The sequence below is a fragment of the Lepidochelys olivacea genome (genome assembly GCF_965140295.1).
Source record: "Lepidochelys olivacea isolate rLepOli2 genome assembly, chromosome: 26".
In the NCBI taxonomy this organism is placed as follows: Eukaryota; Metazoa; Chordata; order Testudines; family Cheloniidae; genus Lepidochelys; species Lepidochelys olivacea.
In genome coordinates, this window is record NC_140436.1 from 5,952,209 (window position 1) to 5,971,836 (window position 19,628).

Consider the following 19,628-nt stretch of genomic DNA (forward strand, 5'->3'; position numbering starts at 1 on the left):
TGTTAGTCTGAATGCACGAACGGTCTGGAACCTTTTCATTCAACTTGATCAACCCACATTGGGTAGAAGATAAATCATCTTCTCTCTCTCCCGCCTGCTCTCCCCATTAGGTCGAATCAAATATTCGGAGCGAGTGTATGATGCATGTATGGATACATTTGACTGTCTTCCTCTCGCCGCCCTCCTAAACCAGCAGTTCCTGTGCGTCCATGGAGGACTGTCTCCAGAAATCACATGTCTAGATGACATTAGGAAAGTAAGTAATCTCACTCGTCATTCACACTGACATTTTTATTGAGCATTTGTATTACGAGGGTTCGATTTTTAGTTGCATACTCACACAACCCATCTCTGGTGGACATGAGTTATTGCTTCCTCTGGAATCTTGGATTGTTGAAATTTGGTCTTAATAGGGCTTTCTTTGATCCCTTTACCGAAAGGGGTTGTCTGCAGTTTAAGCATCGGGTTCGATACCCTCCTGGGAGCCCAAGATCCAAGCAGGAAAAAATCAGCTTTTTTTCTTTCTGAGGTAAAGAAATTGAGTTCCAAGCAGTTCAGTGTGTGTGGGCCTTTTGGACACTATGTAAACAAGCCAAAGCCCTGTCTATTGCACAGACATTACACTCCTTAGTCCTTATTATGGAGCGTTTGGTGCACTGGTTAACAGCCTTTGCACCCCACAGGTGGCTGCTGCATATAAGTAGTTTGACATTCTTCGTTGAAAAACAAGCTATGGACGTTTGATATTCCTCCATTTTATCTGCTGTTTGTGATACTCCCCCATGTATCTTGAGACAGCATTATGGTCTGTAGTTCTGCAGCACAGCTCAAGCTACTTTGTGTTTGAGAGTAATGGATCACACACTTTTCTTCCTCTCTCTCCCACCTCATCCTTAGTTCTCTCACGCAGCCAGAGCTGGTTGGTTGCAAGGGCCTGACAGATTGTCCCAAAGTTGGGCCTTCAGTCAGCAAAACTCCAGGCTAATTAAAGGCCTTTGGGTTGGTTACTATGACTTGGTTCCAACTCTTCTTCCTAAATTGCTACTTGGTAGCTTGTCACTGGTATAGTTTGCATTTTTAAGTCTGCAGTATGTTTTTTGTTGTTGTATAGAATTTACTTTTTCTTCCACCATGTAACAAGTTAATAACATCCTTGATGCTGATGGCATTGAATTTCTGTAGACACTTTGAGTGTAGGCAACATTCTCTAGTGGTTAGACCAGGGAGCTTAGTCAGATAGTATATGCTGGTTCTCCCACAGCAAAGATCTTTTCTGAATGTTTTGAGGGAAAAGGGAAAGCAGGCAGGGGCAGAAAGCCAGGTAACTCATGAGCATCCAAGTGATGACCAGATGGCTGCCACTCAGACTTTGCTCCCCAGAAGATTGGAAAAAGGGAAGGGAGGAAGCTCAAATCTGTTGAGTAGACTCAGTAAGAGAGGTGTCCAAAGCTCTAATCCTAATTCATTCGAACTAGCCCATCTCCAGAGCTCTTCTGCTTAGGGGCATGTGCCCCTTCGTTACAAAGCCACTTGACCTCCACAATTGTCCTCATTTTGTGTGCACCTTCCAGTTAGACAGGTTTAAAGAGCCTCCAGCCTTTGGTCCGATGTGTGACCTACTCTGGTCTGATCCATCAGAGGATTACGGCAATGAGAAGACGCTAGAGCATTTCACTCACAACACTGTTCGAGGCTGCTCCTATTTCTACAGGTAAGCAGAGTTTCAGTGGGGCTCAGATGAACTATGGCTTCTGACTTGTCCTGGGTAGTGTTTTAAAAGCAAATGGAGAGAGGGATTGAAATCCAATTGTGGTGTTAAATGCCCCTACTTACCAAGTTCTTGGGTGGTCTGTGTTACCACAGAAATACATGAACTTGCTTTAAAGCTGTTTTTCCCCTATGGGAAATCTACTTGGGTGGTACTTGACTCCCTGAAGCTGCCCCAGGATGCATCACTTGATGAAATCGCAAGTATCCAAGGTTGTAATGAGACTTCTGGTACCTGTTGTGGTGCTTTTGGAGAGCCTTTCAGGGGCCAGAAGGTATCAAGGGGATTTCAGAAGGAAAGAAATAATTTTAAAAAATTAATTTTTTGTACTTGGCTCCTTGCAACCTGGCTGGTTGGGATTTAGCATAGGAATCCAGACTGACTGTTTCCAATGTGCTTTGTGATGAATCTTTAAAAGATGGCACTATACATGGTTGTGGCCTTATTTCAGAGGCGCTGAGTGGTTGCAGCTTTCATTGGCTTTGAAGGGTGTGACTACACTGCTGCTGGGAGTGAGCCTCCCAACCTGGATGGATAGACTTGTGACTGCAGGGCTCTAGCTAGCTTGCTACGAATAGCATTGGGAACGTTGCTGCACTGGCTGAGGCTTGCTCTAGCCACCTAAGCGCGAAGCCAGAGGATCAGGTGGATCCGAGCTCGGTGGCTAGTGCAAGCCTCCACTGGTGTACTAACATCCACGCTGCTCTTTTTAGCACACTAGCTTGAGCCATGCAAGCATCAGTCTGCCAGCCAGGCTGGGGGCTCGCCCCCAGCTGTAGGGTAGACCTATGCAAAGATGCTGAGTACGTCTGAAATCAGCCCACAACTATGTGCAGTGCTTTCATTTAAAGATTTAATTCCAAAGCTCATGAGACCATTAATGCTCTTTGTTCTCATTTCTCCTGCCTCCCTAGAGGAGGGAGGATTTTTGTCTTTGCTACCTGCTAATGTATTTAAAACTCTTCTTTTCAGTTACCCTGCCGTTTGTGAATTTTTGCAAAACAATAGTTTGTTATCTGTAATCCGAGCTCATGAAGCCCAGGATGCCGGGTAAGTGCTGCAGTGCTAGGACTGTGCAAGAATGGGTTTTCTTGATTTTTTTTTTTTTTTTTCCTACCCTTAGCCAGACCAGAATGCTAACACCATGCCCTGCCTTCTAGGTACCGAATGTACAGGAAGAGCCAGACAACAGGCTTTCCATCGCTAATCACAATCTTCTCTGCACCAAACTACCTAGATGTGTATAACAACAAGGGTAAGGCTGGCAAGGCCACATCTCTGCAGTTGTTTTGGATGCCAGTGCTGTTTTAATATTAACCCTTAGGAAACCCCTCTCCAACTTCCTCCTTCTGTTTTGTTGGCAGTAGCCCCAGCTCACTCCATCCTTCTCATTTGAATGAAGCCTCTTCCACTTCCCTAGGTGCGCGCACAGCCTGTGAGCCAGAACATGCTAGTCACTGAGCCCAACTGCATCGTGCTAGCTGCTGTGTGCTGCTACCCCTCTTCTACCAGCCTGGCCTGACCTGCTGATATGATTCTACTCCCACTCATCTGGTTCTCAGCTTTCAGGGGGAGGTGGGTGTCTGGGAAGTGACAGCTGGGGAAGGAGGTGGGACAGCTCAAAACAGGCTCCTCAAGATCCCTGAAGTTAGTATTACCTTTTATCTGCCACAGTGGTCTGATGGAAGCCTAAGAAAACATCTCCTCTTCAATGTGATGTGTGCCTGGGGTAAGCTAGGGTTGAATCCAAAAGAGCTTAATTAAGTGTCATTTTGACAAAAGCCTGTAAACTCATAGTGAAGGTTGCCACTCTGTGAATGACTTGACCCTATCCCAACCCATGTGTTGAAGTACCAGTGCACAAAGGAATAAAGAAACCATGGAGTTAGTAGCTTTGGATCTGAATTTCTTTCCTTTAATCAGTTGAACTTAGATACTTCAGCATCACATTATTTTCCTTTTTTGGGTGACGGCACTGAATGAGAAGTAGCTCTGCTATTAGCATTGCAGCTGCATTCAAATTGGCAGCAGATTGTTGTCATTGCTAACTGAAGTCACGCACTGTTTCGTTGACATCATCAGGTCAGTGGGTCCACAGGACACACTATAGCTAGAAGCGTTTGACACATGTAAACATGAAGGAGAAGGAGGAAGAAAATTGTTCAGAATAGTCCGTGGTGGTTAGAAATACAAATAATGGGATGAAAATGAGCAAAGGTAAAATTTAGGCTGAGAGCAGGAACTCTTCCCTAAGAGCCTGATCTGTAGGGCAGAGGAATAGTCTTGAAGAGGAGTTGGTGGCAATCACTTAGTTACTCTGGACACAGACCAAGTGTATGCTTCAGAGGGAGCAACCTTAAACTGCTTGGTCAAGAGTGCTTAATAGGCCTTCACCTCTGATTCTGGTATCTGTGGGAGTGTCAGCTTGTACCATGTCATCAGGGGCCCTTAAATGAATATTGACATGCATTGGGAAAAGGAGGATTGCTGTGAAATTAGAACCACACTGAGTACTAAAAGCAGTTGTGAATCTTGTTTCTAAAACTAAAAGCTAAAGCATTTTTCTTAGTCTAAACTAGACTAAGTAGCAAACTTAAGCAAGAGCCCTTCTTTCCCACTCTGACTTTAACTGGCTTTAATTGGTTATTAAAGCGTCCCCCTCTAAGATGGCAAGTTTGCATGCTGTTATAAGTAAACTGTCCAGTTATAAGCCCTGGGGGAATGACATGCATGCTGGTAATGGTGACTGTGCCACTGTAACATGCAGTTGCTGTCCATGTTCATAAACTGTAACCCCTCTGATATTAAATAAGAAGTGAGGGAAACTTTCCGCCTATCTTTCTAACCTTTACTTAGGATCCAAGAGTTTCTAGTTCACGGTTTCTTTGAGGTGACCGTTTTGAGGCTTCTGAGCAGAGTGTACTTTTTCTTTAGAGTCTCATTATATTGTCCTGGGGAGCTATATGGAAGATGAGCTATTGTGAAATGTCTAAAACTTCATGCCCTGTAGTCGTTGATAAACTGAAAATACCACTTAAGCCTCTTAATTCTAGATAAGTAGTAGTTTGGTGCTGCGCAAATGGAACTGGTTGTCATTGTTTGATCACTAACGCTCAGTGCTAGAGGGAGACCGTCTTTGCGCCTCAAAGCTCACAGTGCCTGCATACACACACTCCCTCCCTCTCCTTTTCTAGCTGCTGTGCTGAAATATGAAAACAATGTCATGAACATCAGACAGTTCAACTGTTCTCCACACCCCTACTGGCTTCCAAACTTCATGGATGTCTTCACATGGTCTTTACCTTTTGTAGGGGAAAAGGGTAAGAAAAATAAAGCATTCAGATTTCTGTTTGGCCTAAACAGTGACAGATCATAGCACTGTATGTGATAAAAGCCTCCTGAGGGTAACTAAATATCTGTAAATATCAAATCAAGGGATTATCTCCGAAGTTTTAAATATGTGGTGCAGCTTGGCAGTGTAAAATGGTATGGATAAGTAGTTCAGACTTATCATGACCTATTGTACAGTAGTAGAACTCTGATTGCTAAAGTTCGTCAGATTTTAAGTTTCTTTGGGGAAAAAAGTCTGCTTTGCCATTACCAAGAAGTTAAATAAAATGGTCCCTGTTTCACAGTGTATTTGTACTGATGAACCAGCCCTGATTAGGTAATTCCCCCAACTGTGCTGACATCTTCCATGGTACACAAAGAAAGAGGTAAATACGATGTAGATGTGTGGTCCATCAGAAAGAGCATTCACCACAATCAGGGAGAGGCTTTGATTTCAGCTTTAATAAGGTATGGCTGCCTAAAAAAACAGATTGTGCCAAAATTCCAGCTTCTTCATAAAGGAGCGCTGCTCTCTCCCAAACAGTCTAGATTCTCTTTCAGGGCTTTAGGTTTTGGGGATAGCTTAAAGGTCTAAAATGTTGACTCTGTTGAACCAAAGATTGAAATTCCAGAAGAGCCGACATTCCCTGAAACAGAATGTTTCATAATAACAGAGTATTATGCAGTTTTTATGGGGTAGGGGGAGATGAGGGGGAATGGGAAGGGCCCTTAACTGAGACCCAGTCTCTTCTGCATGAACACTGTGGATACCATACTCCCTGACCAGTTCCCATGCAGTTGTGCAGCATTCTGTGCAATGCTCAGATTGCGCCCACCTCTATGATGGAGGATCTCAAGTATCTAATCAAATGTATTTTGGGATCCTCTGCAATGAAAGATGCTGCAGAATGTAGCTATAAAATATCTTTGGGCTCCCTCTTCAAATGTATAAATGACTGATCTCATTGGTTCAATCCAGCTCACCATCTCAGATACCCTCCCCCCTTGAGCTGTGTGAGCGCCAGTCCCCTCTAATCTTCCTACCGATTTGTCACTACTTCTTGCAGTCACAGAGATGCTGGTCAACATCCTCAACATATGCTCTGATGATGAGTTGATTTCAGATGGTGATGAAACTTTGGAAGGTAACAACCTTTATTACAAGTTGGGCTGATAACAGTGGTGAGGGAATGGTTTAAAGCTAAGCTAAGAGATTGGCATCCACTTTAGAACTAGAAACAAAACTGTCCCTTTGCGATCTAGTGACAGTGAAGTGCATAGGGTTGTACTTATTTGTGGCAATGCACTCCTCGCTAGATAATCTGAAGAATGATTTCCTGGCATTACGAGGTCATGGGATTATTCCCCATTTTATTTTTTCTGACTCAAACATTATTACCCAATCTACTGCTGCAGACAGTCTTTCCGCTGCTACTCTGCCCCTCTAGATCTAAACTTTAACACTCAAGCACTGGGCCAATTTGTCCTTCCTTTTCATACTAGCTCCAGAAATAGCAGCCAATTATTTGGTCCTGATTAGTGATTTTTGAAGTGATGATGTGTGAAGAAAGCTGAATGCAGGTGGAGTAATACATAAATTTTGATAAATGGAAAAGTACTGAGAGAAAATAAAGTAAATGTGGCATGGAAGTAGTAGGGAGGTATAATGTAACAAGGTGCCACTTCTATCAACAGGTGGAGACTTTAACCCGCTTCTCCCATTGAATTTCATTTTTGATTTTTTTTTTTCCCCCTCCCTCCCATGAAAATTAAATTTGTTTCTTCTATCTCTGTCTTCATCTCCTTGTTTCTTGGTGTCTCCTCTCCCTGAAGATCACTACATTTCAAGCTATCAGAAAGGTACCCAGCTAGAATTTGCTGCAAGCTTAATTCTCACTGCCTGTGTCACCAGATTCCTTGGAGTGGATTTGAATAGCTGACTAGTTGGGGAGGCTCTCCATCCCCCTTTCAGTTTTAACATAAGCGCCGTGTGTTTTTTAACCCTGCTATGTTCCTCTAGGAACTTGAGAGTTGGGGTCACATTTCTATTTGGCTTCCAAATGCAGCCACCTAGTGCATGGCTGAACCATTGGTGCATGTTCAATCTCCAGTTCGGCTTGTACTGTTCTAATGTTTGATAGTGCCATTTGAAGAGTCTTAGCTGAGAGGAGATGTATCTATCCTATTTTATCATCAATCACCTTCCATGTTTTTCTCCCAGCATACATAGTAAAAGGGGAGTACACCTACCTCACTGTATGTTTGAGTGAGAGTCAAAGCAGAGTTGCAAGGCAGTGTGTGTTTATGCCAGAGGTGATGCTTGTGTGACCACTCTCCCTTCTACAAGCACAGCCCAGCATTCCAAGGTATTCATCAGCGGTCAGATTTGTCTGTGTTCTGCCTTACCAAACTGTCTACATGGCTGAGTCATTTGTGTTACATTCTGTGTAACGTGATCTGACCTGTCGAGTAAAGATCTGCTGCTTCCCGCAAGAACTGTGAGATCCATTCTTCTGGTGGTTCTGCTCTTTCCTTAGACCTTTATTCTGTGTCATTTTGTCAGTGTCACCATTCTCATTTCCATTCCTACTCCCTCCCAAGAGATTGTTTTCTAGAGAACATAACTGTAAATTTGTAATCCATGATTTCTCTTTCCTAGAGCCAGACAGATGCCGCATACTGACATTACCTGTGGCTTTAAAAGGAGGGCAGAAAATCCTTACACAATTTGTTTTCTTTCAAAGCAGGCACGACCGTCCGTAAGGAGATCATCAGGAATAAGATCAGAGCCATTGGGAAGATGGCGCGTGTTTTTTCAGTTCTCCGGTAAGAAGGCAACTTGGGAGTGTTTTGTGTGTGAGCTTAAAGTGCAATCTGGGTAGTGGGGGGTTGCTCCTCTGTCTGACCCGTATGAGTGAAGGTAGTAGTATGCAGGCAGGAATCCAGCTGAGAGAGACTGCAAAACTATATCAAAATGGGGAGTCTGGGTTTGGGGAAATTGCTCCCATCTATCCGTAGTCTGGTGCTGCAAAGCTGATGGTCAGTCCTGTTCTTCGGGGACTACAAAAACCTCCATCCCATCAAAGCTAGCATCCTCATCAACAGAAAAGATTAGACCTGTAGTGGGGATCCCTCCAGATCAGAGGTGCATTTCATTTAAATAAGGAAGTATTGGTTGAAGTTGCCATTGGCTTTGCTGCACGTCGTCCTAGTAAATAGAGCATCTGAGCCTGCAAGGTTGTATTAAACTTCCTGGTGGAAAAAGACATCAAATGGAAGCTGTTTGGATCACCTTCGGCAGTTTACTGCCAAGATGGTACAGACCTAGGCTTGAGGGTTACCCAAAGGTAAGTACGTAGCATTCCCCTAGGAGGGAAGGAATATTTTAGTGAGCATGCCGCTGGCTGTAACCCTCTTGCCTAAATGCTGGTTCTGATAAGAGTAATCCATCCTTCTACATCCTTTTTTTTCAGAGAGGAGAGTGAGAGTGTGCTGACTCTCAAGGGCCTGACTCCAACAGGTACACTGCCCCTGGGAGTCCTCTCAGGGGGAAAGCAGACTCTACAGACTGGTGAGTACATGCGAAATAACCCTTTCAGTGAGCTCCATGCACAGTGTATCTCATGCTCCAGTGTTACACGTGTACATAGATGCTTCTCGACGTGTGGCTTGGGACATGCGAGGGAGCCACCAGCACTTGTTTGGAGGAGTCAAGATTCTCTATTTGCCATATCTGGTGTTCTGCTGAAGCAGAGCTAGCACGGAAATATCTGGCCTTCAGGTGCCACCATAAACCATTGGGCCAGTTCCTACAGTTCCTCTCCTGCAGCACCATGGGAATGGGGGCAAAGGATTCTCGGGAGGACCATTGTGTGGGGTCTTAGGAGGGAACGGTTGAGAACTCCTGGTATGAAGTGATACAAACTGGGGTGGGAGGTCTTTTCTAAAATACTAGTATAATCTCGTGGTCAAAGGGTTGTCCCCCCGCTCTTAGCATTGCCTCCAGGCATTCTCTGCTTCAGCTACTCTGCTGCTGCTGTGTAACAATGTACACGAATAGTACGATAAATGAGTCTGCTTTTTAGGGTTTTTTTGTCAAAATAAATCCCTTTGTTTTCAACCCTAATATTATGATTCCAGGAGGGGGGAACTTATATTTTTACTTTGAAATAGGTTAGTTCTCTCAAGTATGTTTTTGAAGTTCAAACTTGGCAATCCCAGTGACTTGGTCCATTGGGTTTGAGTAGCTTTCCTGTATGCTTGTTACTTTCTCTGTATTTTTGGCAAGTACGCTTGTTGCTCCCCACCTGGGCTTCCCACCAATCAGTCTCAAATTATATTAACGTTCTGAGAGTAGCACTGATCAAACCTCACATAAGTAGTGTGTTTCAGGCCACAGGGGGTGGAGATTGGCTGGTGGTCAGGGAATGAGTTATTATCGTAACGTGTGTCCCCCAGAGGGAATCCCGTAATCTAGTGTTTTAATCCTTTCCTGCTGCCAGGTCTTCAGTACTGGCATATAATTGGCCTGCTTTCCTTTCCAATGAGCATTGGGTGATTTCCTGATGGCTCAGAAAGAGAGGTGTTCTGGGACTGTGTCTCTTTGTTTAAATATTTCATGGGTGCTTGAGAGGAGACTTGCTATTGGGTTTAGAGGATGTAGCATCTTCCCAAGCTTTGTAGGTTTTCTTTGTCCAAGGAGATGTGCGAGTTTACTTTATGCTCTGTCCAAGGTGATTTCTGCCACACTGATTAAGCTACAGGCATGAGAATAGAAAGTCAGTAGGTGAGAGAGCAGGTGTTCACCTTGAAGGTGTTCTGATGACCTTGGGATACAAAAGACTAGAGCCGGACTTAGTCATGTAGCATTGTTTTATGCAGCTCTAGTTTGAAGGATGATGCATGTTATAGACCGGAGAGATGCAAACAAGCTTAGGACACAGACTTCTGTCTATTGCTTTTTTAGGTTATTCCTCTCCCCAGAACACCCACCTCCTCAGGGGTGAGGTGCAATGCAGACATGTCCCAAAGTTTCTGAAGAGCTACGCTTTGACCTGAAGTGAAGGATTTTAGCTTTACACAGCTTCATAGTGAGCTTTGTGGTTTGATCATAATAGTGAGAGAGATGGCAGATCAATTAGATAATTCCTGCTGCTCTTACCCTGTCCTTCCTCCTCCTCGTTCAGTCTCTGTTGACTTCCCCTCTTCTGTATGAAGTCTGAGCTTCTCACCTTCAAGGCAATCATAACTCCACTGCTACCTGCATCTCCATGCTCAGCTCTTAAGCACCATCCTGCTTCTCATGCCCTCCCCAAGCCTCTCTCCTGGTCATTCCTTGTCCTTCTTGTCCACTCCTAACTTCATGCTGCCTTCCATGCTACCCATATGCTTGGAACATGCACCAAATGCCCTCCTTCAAAAACCACTCTAGAAACTCCCTTGTTCTGTCATGCATTCCACAGATAATGTCCACACTGAGTTGTGAGCATTCAGTGTTGTATTGGGTCATCTTGTGCCCTCATTGTGAGGGCGGGGGGGCTGGGAGTTGGTTTGCTCCCCTTCTCACCGTCTCTGCGCCATTTACAGATCTTTAATGACATGAGATTAACAAGAGTCAACTAAAGATGCTCAACCCAGAGCTACAATGTTAACGCACAACGCTATCCCTTCCTCACCCTCTGTCTGGAAGCCTGAACACGTGACCTGTGCATTATGCCACAAGGATTTAACAATCTCAGGCACTCTCAAGCCTAAAGGGGAAATAGATTCCAGTCAAGGTCCCTCCATTGAGAATGCCCTGCTACCAGGTGTTCTGACAGGGGTTAAGCGCACAAGCACGTTGACAATCACAGCCGTTCCGGGGGCGGAGGGAGACATGACATTGCTGAAACCTTACGGTGTCCTGTTGCTTAGTAACCCTTTTTGTGGGAGGAGTTGAAGCCAAGTAGGTTTGAAATATCTGCCTGTGCTGCATTCTACTTCAAGACATCAGGAGCCGAACAGCCTAGTTACTGTGCTACTCAGCACTCCGCTGCCAGAAAAGGAGCCAACCCCCTTTCCTTCCCCTCCTGTCCAAGTGCCAGCCTGTTGGTTAAGGTCAGCTGCTTCTTTAAATGACAAGGGCACTTCTGCCACAGGTAGGTTTGTGCACTGCAATCTCCAGGAGGCAGTGAGTTCCATCCATGGAAGTCTCCTTCCCAGAGCATCACTAAGCTGAAGGCAATAGCTGGTGCCCATTAAATGTGGCATTCTTCAGTTTGGGAGGTACCAGCCCCATGGCTGTCATGGGACACACATGCACCTGGCCCAGGGGGTGCTGAAAGGCCAGCCCTGTTAGTTGCTTTGTTAATTTTTTTGGACTCAGCAGTTTGACATGGATGGTGAACTTCGTGCCACAAAGAGGAAGGAGGCTCCCAAACAGCCTGAAGCTTGAATCCTCAGCTGAAAATCCCAGCTGAGTGACATCCCCTTCCAGTCCTTCTGTCTCTAGTTCCTGTCAGTCCTTCTCTGCCAGCTGATCTTCATCACGATCCTTACTGGGGCGGGGAAGGTTGTGGGTCTCTAATGGCAGCAGTAATGTTAGTTCACTCACTCTTTTCTGTCTTCATTTTTGCATGCCACTGTTCCTCCTGTCTTACAGCCACAGTAGAAGCGGTAGAGGCACGGGAAGGTATGGCTAGAATCCTGCGAGAGACTCAATCATGTTTGTCTGCTAATTTTAAGGAGCTTTATCAGCAGTATGAAAGCTTTTTACTCTTGCATCACCAAAAAGGGGGGAAGATTGGTCCCTTCTGGGGAAATAAATAACATATTGGGCTACCTCAGATCTGTCTCAGCCTTGGTGTCCCAGAGATGAGTTGGAATGCTTAATTTCATGAGACCGGGCTTCTGGGACTGCTGTGTTTCTGTAGCAGGATCCCAGACTGAGAATTCGGGTGTCTCATCAAGGTCCGAGTGTTGATTCCTGAAACTTCATCACTGGATGGTTTGTTGCTCAGCTTGGGCCTTTGACGATATGTTTCTGAAGGCTGCAAGAACAGTTGACCAAAACAATATAGGAAATATTTGATTGTATTTATTGCTATCGTGGCTCCTTGGGATCTGATCTCAGCCTTTCCCTAACCTTCGGGTGGAGTGAACACAGTGTGGAGAGGCAGTATCCTCTCTGCAGTTAAAGTAGTAATACCAGAGTAATGAAATTACTGCTTTGGAAACTTACTTTCTCCTTCGCAATTTTATCGGATTTACATTGGGTAAAACCGCACTATTTGGAGATTACAATATCCGAAAGAATTTAATCTTTAAAAACACTTGGAGCAAAACCTTTTACTTAAATCTATTGTAAAGCAAACCAGCTAAATGCTTTGTGTAGGGCAGTCCCTGCAAGGAACTTGAATTACTGCAAGGTTGAGTAGAAACAAAGACATACGCATCTGCAGTGGGGCTCTGTCCCATGTGTTTAGCTCCTGGTCATGCAAGATAAAATGCTTCCTTTCCGATCCAAGGATTAGCTCTTTCTCCTCTTTGTGGTGTTGCAGTGCGTGGTTTTTGTGTTGAAGTAAAACACCCTTTGTTGATTTGTCCTCACTATTTTTTTTAGTATTACGTTTTTCAGCTTTGAAAGTGTGCTGCTATTTCACTGCATTAACTCTTCAGAACACAGGGCACATGTCTGGCCTGCAAGTTGCCCCCGCTAAACAGTATCGCAAGGGAAGTCATAAGTGAAAACCATGCAAATGAGCACTGGCTTTATTTGTGCTGCTGAGTAAATTGAACTGGGCCCTAGAAATCGGTTTAGTGAAACGTAATGCAACTCTACATGTCACCAATAGAACTCTGCCAAGTGCATGAGACAATAACAGAATCATACAGAGATCTGCTACTTACTTTTTCTTAACCAGACATGTGCTCTGTAGCCACGACTCTCGGTTCTGTAGTATGGTGTGTGCTGATAGGCTGTTCCTTGGTATGCTGTTGCACAGACTGATGCTCTTCTTTCCCCTCCTTGCTCTAGCCATCCGTGGATTTTCACCGCAGCACAAGATCCGCAGCTTCGAAGAAGCCAGAGGGTTGGACCGCATTAACGAACGCATGCCGCCGCGCAAAGATTCAGTGCACCCAGACGGGCCGGTGAACTTGGTAACCTCAACAAACTCTGCGGAAAAGAATGGCACAGGGAAGAAAGCTTAGTAATGGTTCTAATGCCCAATCTGCACCACTAAAGGATCCAAAACTTAATGAATTTTATTTATTTATTATTGGGGTGGGATAGGGATGGGGAGAAATAAACTTAACCTGGAGGCACGTTCATAATCCAGTTTGCATCCATTCTGTAAGAAAGGTGACCATTTTGTAATTTTTTAATTTATGTTCAGTATATAAAAAGTCCATCTTTTTTAATTTAGAAACCAATCTAATTGCTAGTGCATATATGAAGTGTTGTGCTGTACAGCTGACCTCTCCCACACAGAAGGGGATCCTCTGAGGATTTAAAAAAAAAAACCCACACAGAGTCCCAAGCAACTTTGGCTTTGGTACAGTTTTAAATTAGCCTGTGCTTTCAAAAGCAGCAACTTTCATTTTAAAACATGTTTTCACAACTATCTTCACTGAGTTTGCTGTTGTTTTCTTCAACTTTTGTTGTCTAGCTGCATCCGCTGCTTTAGCAATTGATTTTGTGAAAGATGGCATGCTGCGTGGTGCGACTGGCTCAGACCCATCCTTCACTTTTTGGAAGAATTTTTATCCTAGGTGATGTTAAAGTGGATAGTTCAGATTCCAGCTGGGGTGTTGCATTATCTCTTGGGGATAAGGGTACAAATTTTCCAGTTCTAGCATATTTTTTTCAGGATTCCAATAGAACGAAAAACTTGTTAGTATGACCTGGAAGGTGGGCATGGGAAAGCATCCCCTCTAGTCACCATTCTTTCTAAAGCTTCTGGTTTTCAGACTCTGTGAAGCAAACCATTTGCATCGTTCCATCAGTACAGACAACACTTGAAGTGCATCTAAATGTTCTTTACAGAACACCATGCATTTTGATTTACAGTCCATTGAAACAGGAGTAGGTCAGTGCATACTAGGGAGCATTTAGTGCACAACAGCAAGATCCATGTAGCCAGTTAATGTACTAGGATTTACACCCTAGCTTGCCGTGCACTGTGTCTTGACAAGCCCTTGGTGTTGGTGTTGCCACAGGCAGTAACAACCAGGACAGACAGACCGACCCCACACTCACCCACTATAAGGGATTAGGCGAGCAAGAACCTAGTGGCCAGTGGAGGTATGGAAGATGTATGCTGTATGGAAGATGGTGAGCCATCCAGGGAACATCAGTGACTCCATCTGAAAGAGGGAGTAATTTACCTGGCCACAGATAAGTGGATAGATGGCATGGGGAAGGATTGGTGATGTATATTGATCATTGCCCCCTTCCCCTAAATATCTGTGCTGTTGAATGGTCAGTGCAGAGAGGGACTTGTGAAACACGTACGTTCTTGGAAACCTCTGTGTCCTTTGGTTGTACTGCGGAGGATAATTTTTAGAGAAGAAAAGTGGCTTGGAGAACTCAGTGGATCTGGGCTAGAGATTCTTGAAGGCAGTTTGTATAGTATATCTCTTAGTGAGTAGGGGGAAAGGAGATCTCTTTCGGGGATGGTGGGTTTCTACTATAAATGCACCAGTGGGGATGCCAAAAGATGGCCACTATACACTGTAAAGTGTTTTGAAGTTGGAATCTAAATAAGCAAAGTACCCAGTTTGGTTCATTTACTTATTCAGACTTTGACTGAATCCAGTTTTGAAACCGACTTTGAAAAATCCAAACCTGGTTGCTTATTTTTACAAAATGCATACTCCTCATTTCCTGCCTTTCCCTTATTGGTCATTTTAGCTAAATCCCCTCCTCTTTATTCTATTGCAAAGCAGCATCACTCAAATGCTAGTCCTGGCTGCTTTTCACTCGCCTTCCCACTTGAACAAATGTATGACATCTCGTGCCACCAAGCAGATGAGGCAGATGAGCAGGGTTAAACTCTACCCTCTAGGTGATCCACACACCCTGTTCTCTGTTTTGTCTTGAAGTCCCTTGATGTTACTATCTTTCCTTCATGCTGTGGGCATAGTCGTTGATTCTCAGTCCCAGAGGAAGGCAGCTGCCTTACAGGAATCTTTTAAATTGTCACTTCTAATGATATGTCACAAACTTAATTTCATACCAGTTATTTAGGACACTGCATCTGAGCAGATGGGGGTTTTAGCGATGGACTCTTACAGTCACGTGTCACCATTTTTTTTACATGACTGCCGCTTTGTGAAAGTGAGTGTTTTTGGAAGGCTTGTCTGTTTCTTACTCCATGTGGGGCAAGGGGTCCCTTTCATTATCCCTTTTCTTTCTATGGCATCTGTTCCAAAGCAGGAATAGACCTAAACATTACATCTTCCTTTTAAAAGATGGATGGTAGTGCAGTATGCTGCCCTACACACTCTGACCTGGCTGAGATCTTCTCTGAGCAGCATCTCTGGTTCAAGAGCCATGTGGCAGGCACCAGAAGGAGATGAATCTGTCCCTCCTTAGGGGGTTAGTGAATAACAGGGGGCAGATGTTTGACTAGGTGGGATCCCTCCTGTACATAGTAATGGTGGGAGGAGAAGACACTGCCAAGGTATCCTCTGCTCATCACGCTTTGGAAGCTTAACACTGACCGTTGTTTCTGCGCCAGTTACAACGGAAGCTTTGCTCCTGGGCTCTGGGCTGCTGGTGTTGGCTTTCTTGAAAAGAAAAGGGGTTTGTTCATGAAACGCTGTCCTGTTCTGTGCTTTTTTTTTAAAAGCAGGTCGCACTTCAGCCCTACCAGCTTCTACTGTAACCCTCTTTGCCCTTACTCCTCAAAGAAAAAGATCAGTTTCTGTTTCAAACCTGGAGGCTCACCATAGCATTGCTTAAGTGGTGTTTGCAAAGCATGGAGCTTCGAAACCATAGTTACTGGAGCTGCGTGCTTGCCGCAATTATCCATCCTCAAATAATCGGGGGACATAACTGGGGGTGACAGCTGGCTTCCTAAATTCTGATTGGCTTGTGACTTAGCAATATATTGAGCCAGAGGGGGCTTGTTTTTAAGCTTGCTAATTGTTGGGTGTTCCTTAAACAGGAGTCCCGAGTCCTCTGCTAATTGTCAGTCAATGAGGCTGTCTCCGATGGGGAGGAGCCCAGCTCTCACATTAGTCACAATCAGTTTGAATGAGCAGTACTGAGCGGCTCTGACAGCAGTCACTAGCCCAGCATGTTGTGGGCGGAAGGAGCTCTCTGGGTGACTCATGGCTTCCCCATGCAGGAGCTATCCGGTCTTTCCCCTCCTTATTCGATCAAGCTAAGAGCTGCTGGAAACGTATTCCATATCCCACACAAGCCCATGCAGATAGGATGCTGTCAGGCGAAGAACAGCCTCCCGTTGCTATGGGAACAGTGCCAGGGTCTGTGTTTCTTCAGCACAGTATGCAGTGTTCTTAATGGGGCGAGGGGGTGAGCAGCAGCGCAGATTGGGGAGAGTGGGTGTTAATTACCCCTTAATTGATGTTCATCTTGTAACCTTCCCTGTCCTGGCTTTTCCTGTTTAATTCAGAGGTTAACTAGCTCCTGTTGCGCCGAGTGGTGCTGTAAGTGGGTAGCAGTCTGTGAGCAGTGGTGATCGTGCATTGACAGTCGGGGAAGAGTGTACCATCACCAGCTGTGGTTGTCTTGGGCATGTTGAGATTCCACCTGCAATCAGAGCCAGGAGTGGCCAGGATTTTTGCTTTTAAAATGTAAACAGTATGTGAACCAACCTTCAGTGCTAAGCATTTAAACCTTGCAGTCTCCGTCACTTCTGTTCTTTGTGTCCCAAGGAAGGAGGGGGAGAGATACCTCGAAGCCTAGGCCTTTGAGTGCTGGGCAGCTCTGGAAAGAAAGCAGAGCTCATTCCCAGCAAAGCATCATCCCACAACCACAGCCTTTGGTGTGAGAGGGGCTCCTGTCCTTCTGCATTGTAACAGACGAGTGCAAAGAACTGTGGTCTTCAAAGCCATGTCTGAGAGAGGGAGGTGCTTAAATATTTCCCCTGCTCCCAGTGCAAAAGTATTGCAGAGACATGAAGTAGTTTCTCCTCTTCCAGCTCCCCATCCCATCTCCCAGAAACCCACCACTGGTTCTGCCTTGGAACTATGCATGTCTAAAGAGGCCTCATCTCAGAGCTCCATTCCGTCCTCTGTTTCCATCCCCTCTTGCCAGCCAGTTGCAGAAGCTTGACAAATGAGACTTTGCAAAAAAAAAATAAAATAAAATAAATAATAATAAAAAAAACCACAAAAGCCAAGGAGTACAATCAGTCCATGGAACTCCAGACTATTAAGGGCAGTGCACTCCTTTCTCCACAAGGCTGTCCCTAGCAGCCTGTCTTATTTTTGCATGTTATAGCAAGGTGCATGTAACAAGGAGGGAGTCAGCAATGGGATATTTTAGCATTGGGAACAAAGGTGCATTCACCTTGTTTTGGGAGAACCTTTTACTGTGATGCCATCCCGCACACCTATTTTTAAGGGCCTTCCTTGGCACACCACCACACTCGGGTAAATCTTACCTGGCTAGATTCTTGTAACGGAACAGCTCGGAGGCTTGTCTGCCTCAGACCCAAAGGACGGTCAAGCCCCTAAGAACATGTGTTGGATATGGTGATGATAACTTAGGTTCTCGCCGCTGAAGGAGCATATGCCCGTTGCCTGGAGACTGCCTCCTTTTTTCTTGCTTTTTTTAGTTATGTTTAAAGAAAAATGGTGAAAAATGTTATTTATTGGCAGAAATTATTTAATATAATTTCTCTTTTTTGTGAACAAGGAATGAATTTGTTAGAACTGTCTTAATGTAAATTGGAAGTCATCTTTAAAAAAAAAGTTAAAAATTAAATGACAGTCATTTGGCTCTGGAGTCTTTATTTAAATCGAATTCACTGTGGTGCGTCTGAGGATCATAAGAACAAGAACATAAGAATGGCCATACTGGGTCAGACCAAAGGTCCATCAAGCCCAGTATCCTGTCTACCGACAGTGGCCAATGCCAGGTGCCCTAGAGGGAGTGAACCTAACAGGTAATAATCAAGTGATCTCTCTCTTCTGCCATCCATCTCCACCCTCTGACAAACAGAGGCTAGGAACACCATTCCTTACCCATCCTGGCTAATAGCCATTAATGGGCTTAATTTCCACGAATTGATCCAGTTCTCTTTTAAACCCTGTTATAGTCCTAGGCTTCACAACCTCCTCAGGCAAGGAGTTTCACAGGTTGACTGTGTGCTGAGTGAAGAAGAACTTCCTTTTATTTGTTTTAAACCTGCTGCCATTAATTTCATTTGGTGGCCCCTAGTTCTTATATTATGGGAACAAGTATATAACTTTTCCTTATTCACTTTCTCCACACCACTCATGATTTTATATACCTCTATCATATCCCCCTAGTCTCCTCTTTTCCAAGCTGAAAAGTCCTAGCCTCTTTAATCTCTCCTCATATGGGACCTGTTCCAAACCCCTAATTCAGGGGCTGGTAAACTTTTTGGCCCGAGGGCCACATCGGGTTTCAGAAATTGTATGGAGGGCCGGTTAGGGGAGGCTGTGTCTCCCCAAACAGCCAGCTGTGGCCCAGCCCTCACCCCCTATCTGTCCCCTCCTGCTTCTCATCCCCTGACAGCCCTGCCAGGACCCCTGCCCCATCCACCCCCTGCCCCTGCTCTCTGGCCCCTGACCGCCCCCGGACCCCCTGCCTCCCCATCCAACCCCCCCTCTCCTTCCTGACTGCCCCCCCCCGGGATCCCTGCCCCATCCAACCACTTCTTCTCCCTGTTCCCTGACTGCCTCCCGCTGCCCCATCCAACCCCTACTCTCCTTTCTGACTGCCCCCCACGGACCCCTGCCCCCTCCAACTATCCCATCTCCCTAACTGCCCCCGGAACCCCTGTCCCCATTCAACCCCACTGTTTCCCGCCCTCTGACTGCCCCAACCCCTATCCACGCCCCTGACCACCCCCCAAACTCCCCTGCCCTCTATCCAACCCGGACTCTCTGCCCCCTTACCATGCTGCCTGGAGCACCAGTGGCTGGTGGCCCAGCTGCGTCAGGGCAGGCACCTGGGCCGCCCGGCTGGAGCCAGCTGCACAGCACAGAGCACCAGGTCAGGCCGGGGATTGCCCCAGGAGCTCACAGCCCCATGCCCAGAGCATTGCACCAGCGGCGCTGAGAGCTGAGGCGACAGGGGAGGGGGCGAGCCTCCCTGGCCAGCAGCTCAGGGGCCGGGCAGGAGGGTCCTGCGAGCCGTAGTTTGCCCACCTCTGCCCTAATCATTTTAGTTGCCCTTTTCTGAACCTTTTCTAATGCCAGTATGTCTTTTTTTTTTTTTTTTTTTTTGAGTTGAGGGGACCACATCTACGCAGTATTCAAGATGTGGGTGTACCATGGATTTATATAAGGGCAATAAGATATTCTCCGTCTTATTCTCTATCCCTTTTTT

General features: G+C 45.4%; 1 protein-coding gene across 4 annotated transcripts in view; it reads left to right on the forward strand.

Moving 5' to 3' along the window:
* The window catches only part of PPP3CC (protein phosphatase 3 catalytic subunit gamma), a 53,364-nt gene extending 35,333 nt beyond the window's left edge, over nt 1-18,031 (forward strand). Inside the window, exons 5-14 of one of the 4 annotated variants that reach the window (XM_084615121.1) lie at nt 111-256; nt 1,572-1,711; nt 2,741-2,818; nt 2,929-3,023; nt 4,963-5,088; nt 6,166-6,243; nt 7,843-7,924; nt 8,572-8,669; nt 11,739-11,768; nt 13,113-18,031. In XM_084615121.1, coding sequence (XP_084471247.1) covers nt 111-256; nt 1,572-1,711; nt 2,741-2,818; nt 2,929-3,023; nt 4,963-5,088; nt 6,166-6,243; nt 7,843-7,924; nt 8,572-8,669; nt 11,739-11,768; nt 13,113-13,288 — 1,049 coding nt within the window. In that variant the 3' untranslated portion in view covers nt 13,289-18,031. The remainder of the gene's footprint in view (nt 1-110; nt 257-1,571; nt 1,712-2,740; nt 2,819-2,928; nt 3,024-4,962; nt 5,089-6,165; nt 6,244-7,842; nt 7,925-8,571; nt 8,670-11,738; nt 11,769-13,112) is intronic. The other 3 variants (XM_084615122.1, XM_084615123.1, XM_084615124.1) reach the window with 3 other exon arrangements.
* The last annotated feature ends 1,597 nt before the right edge of the window (nt 18,032-19,628 follow it).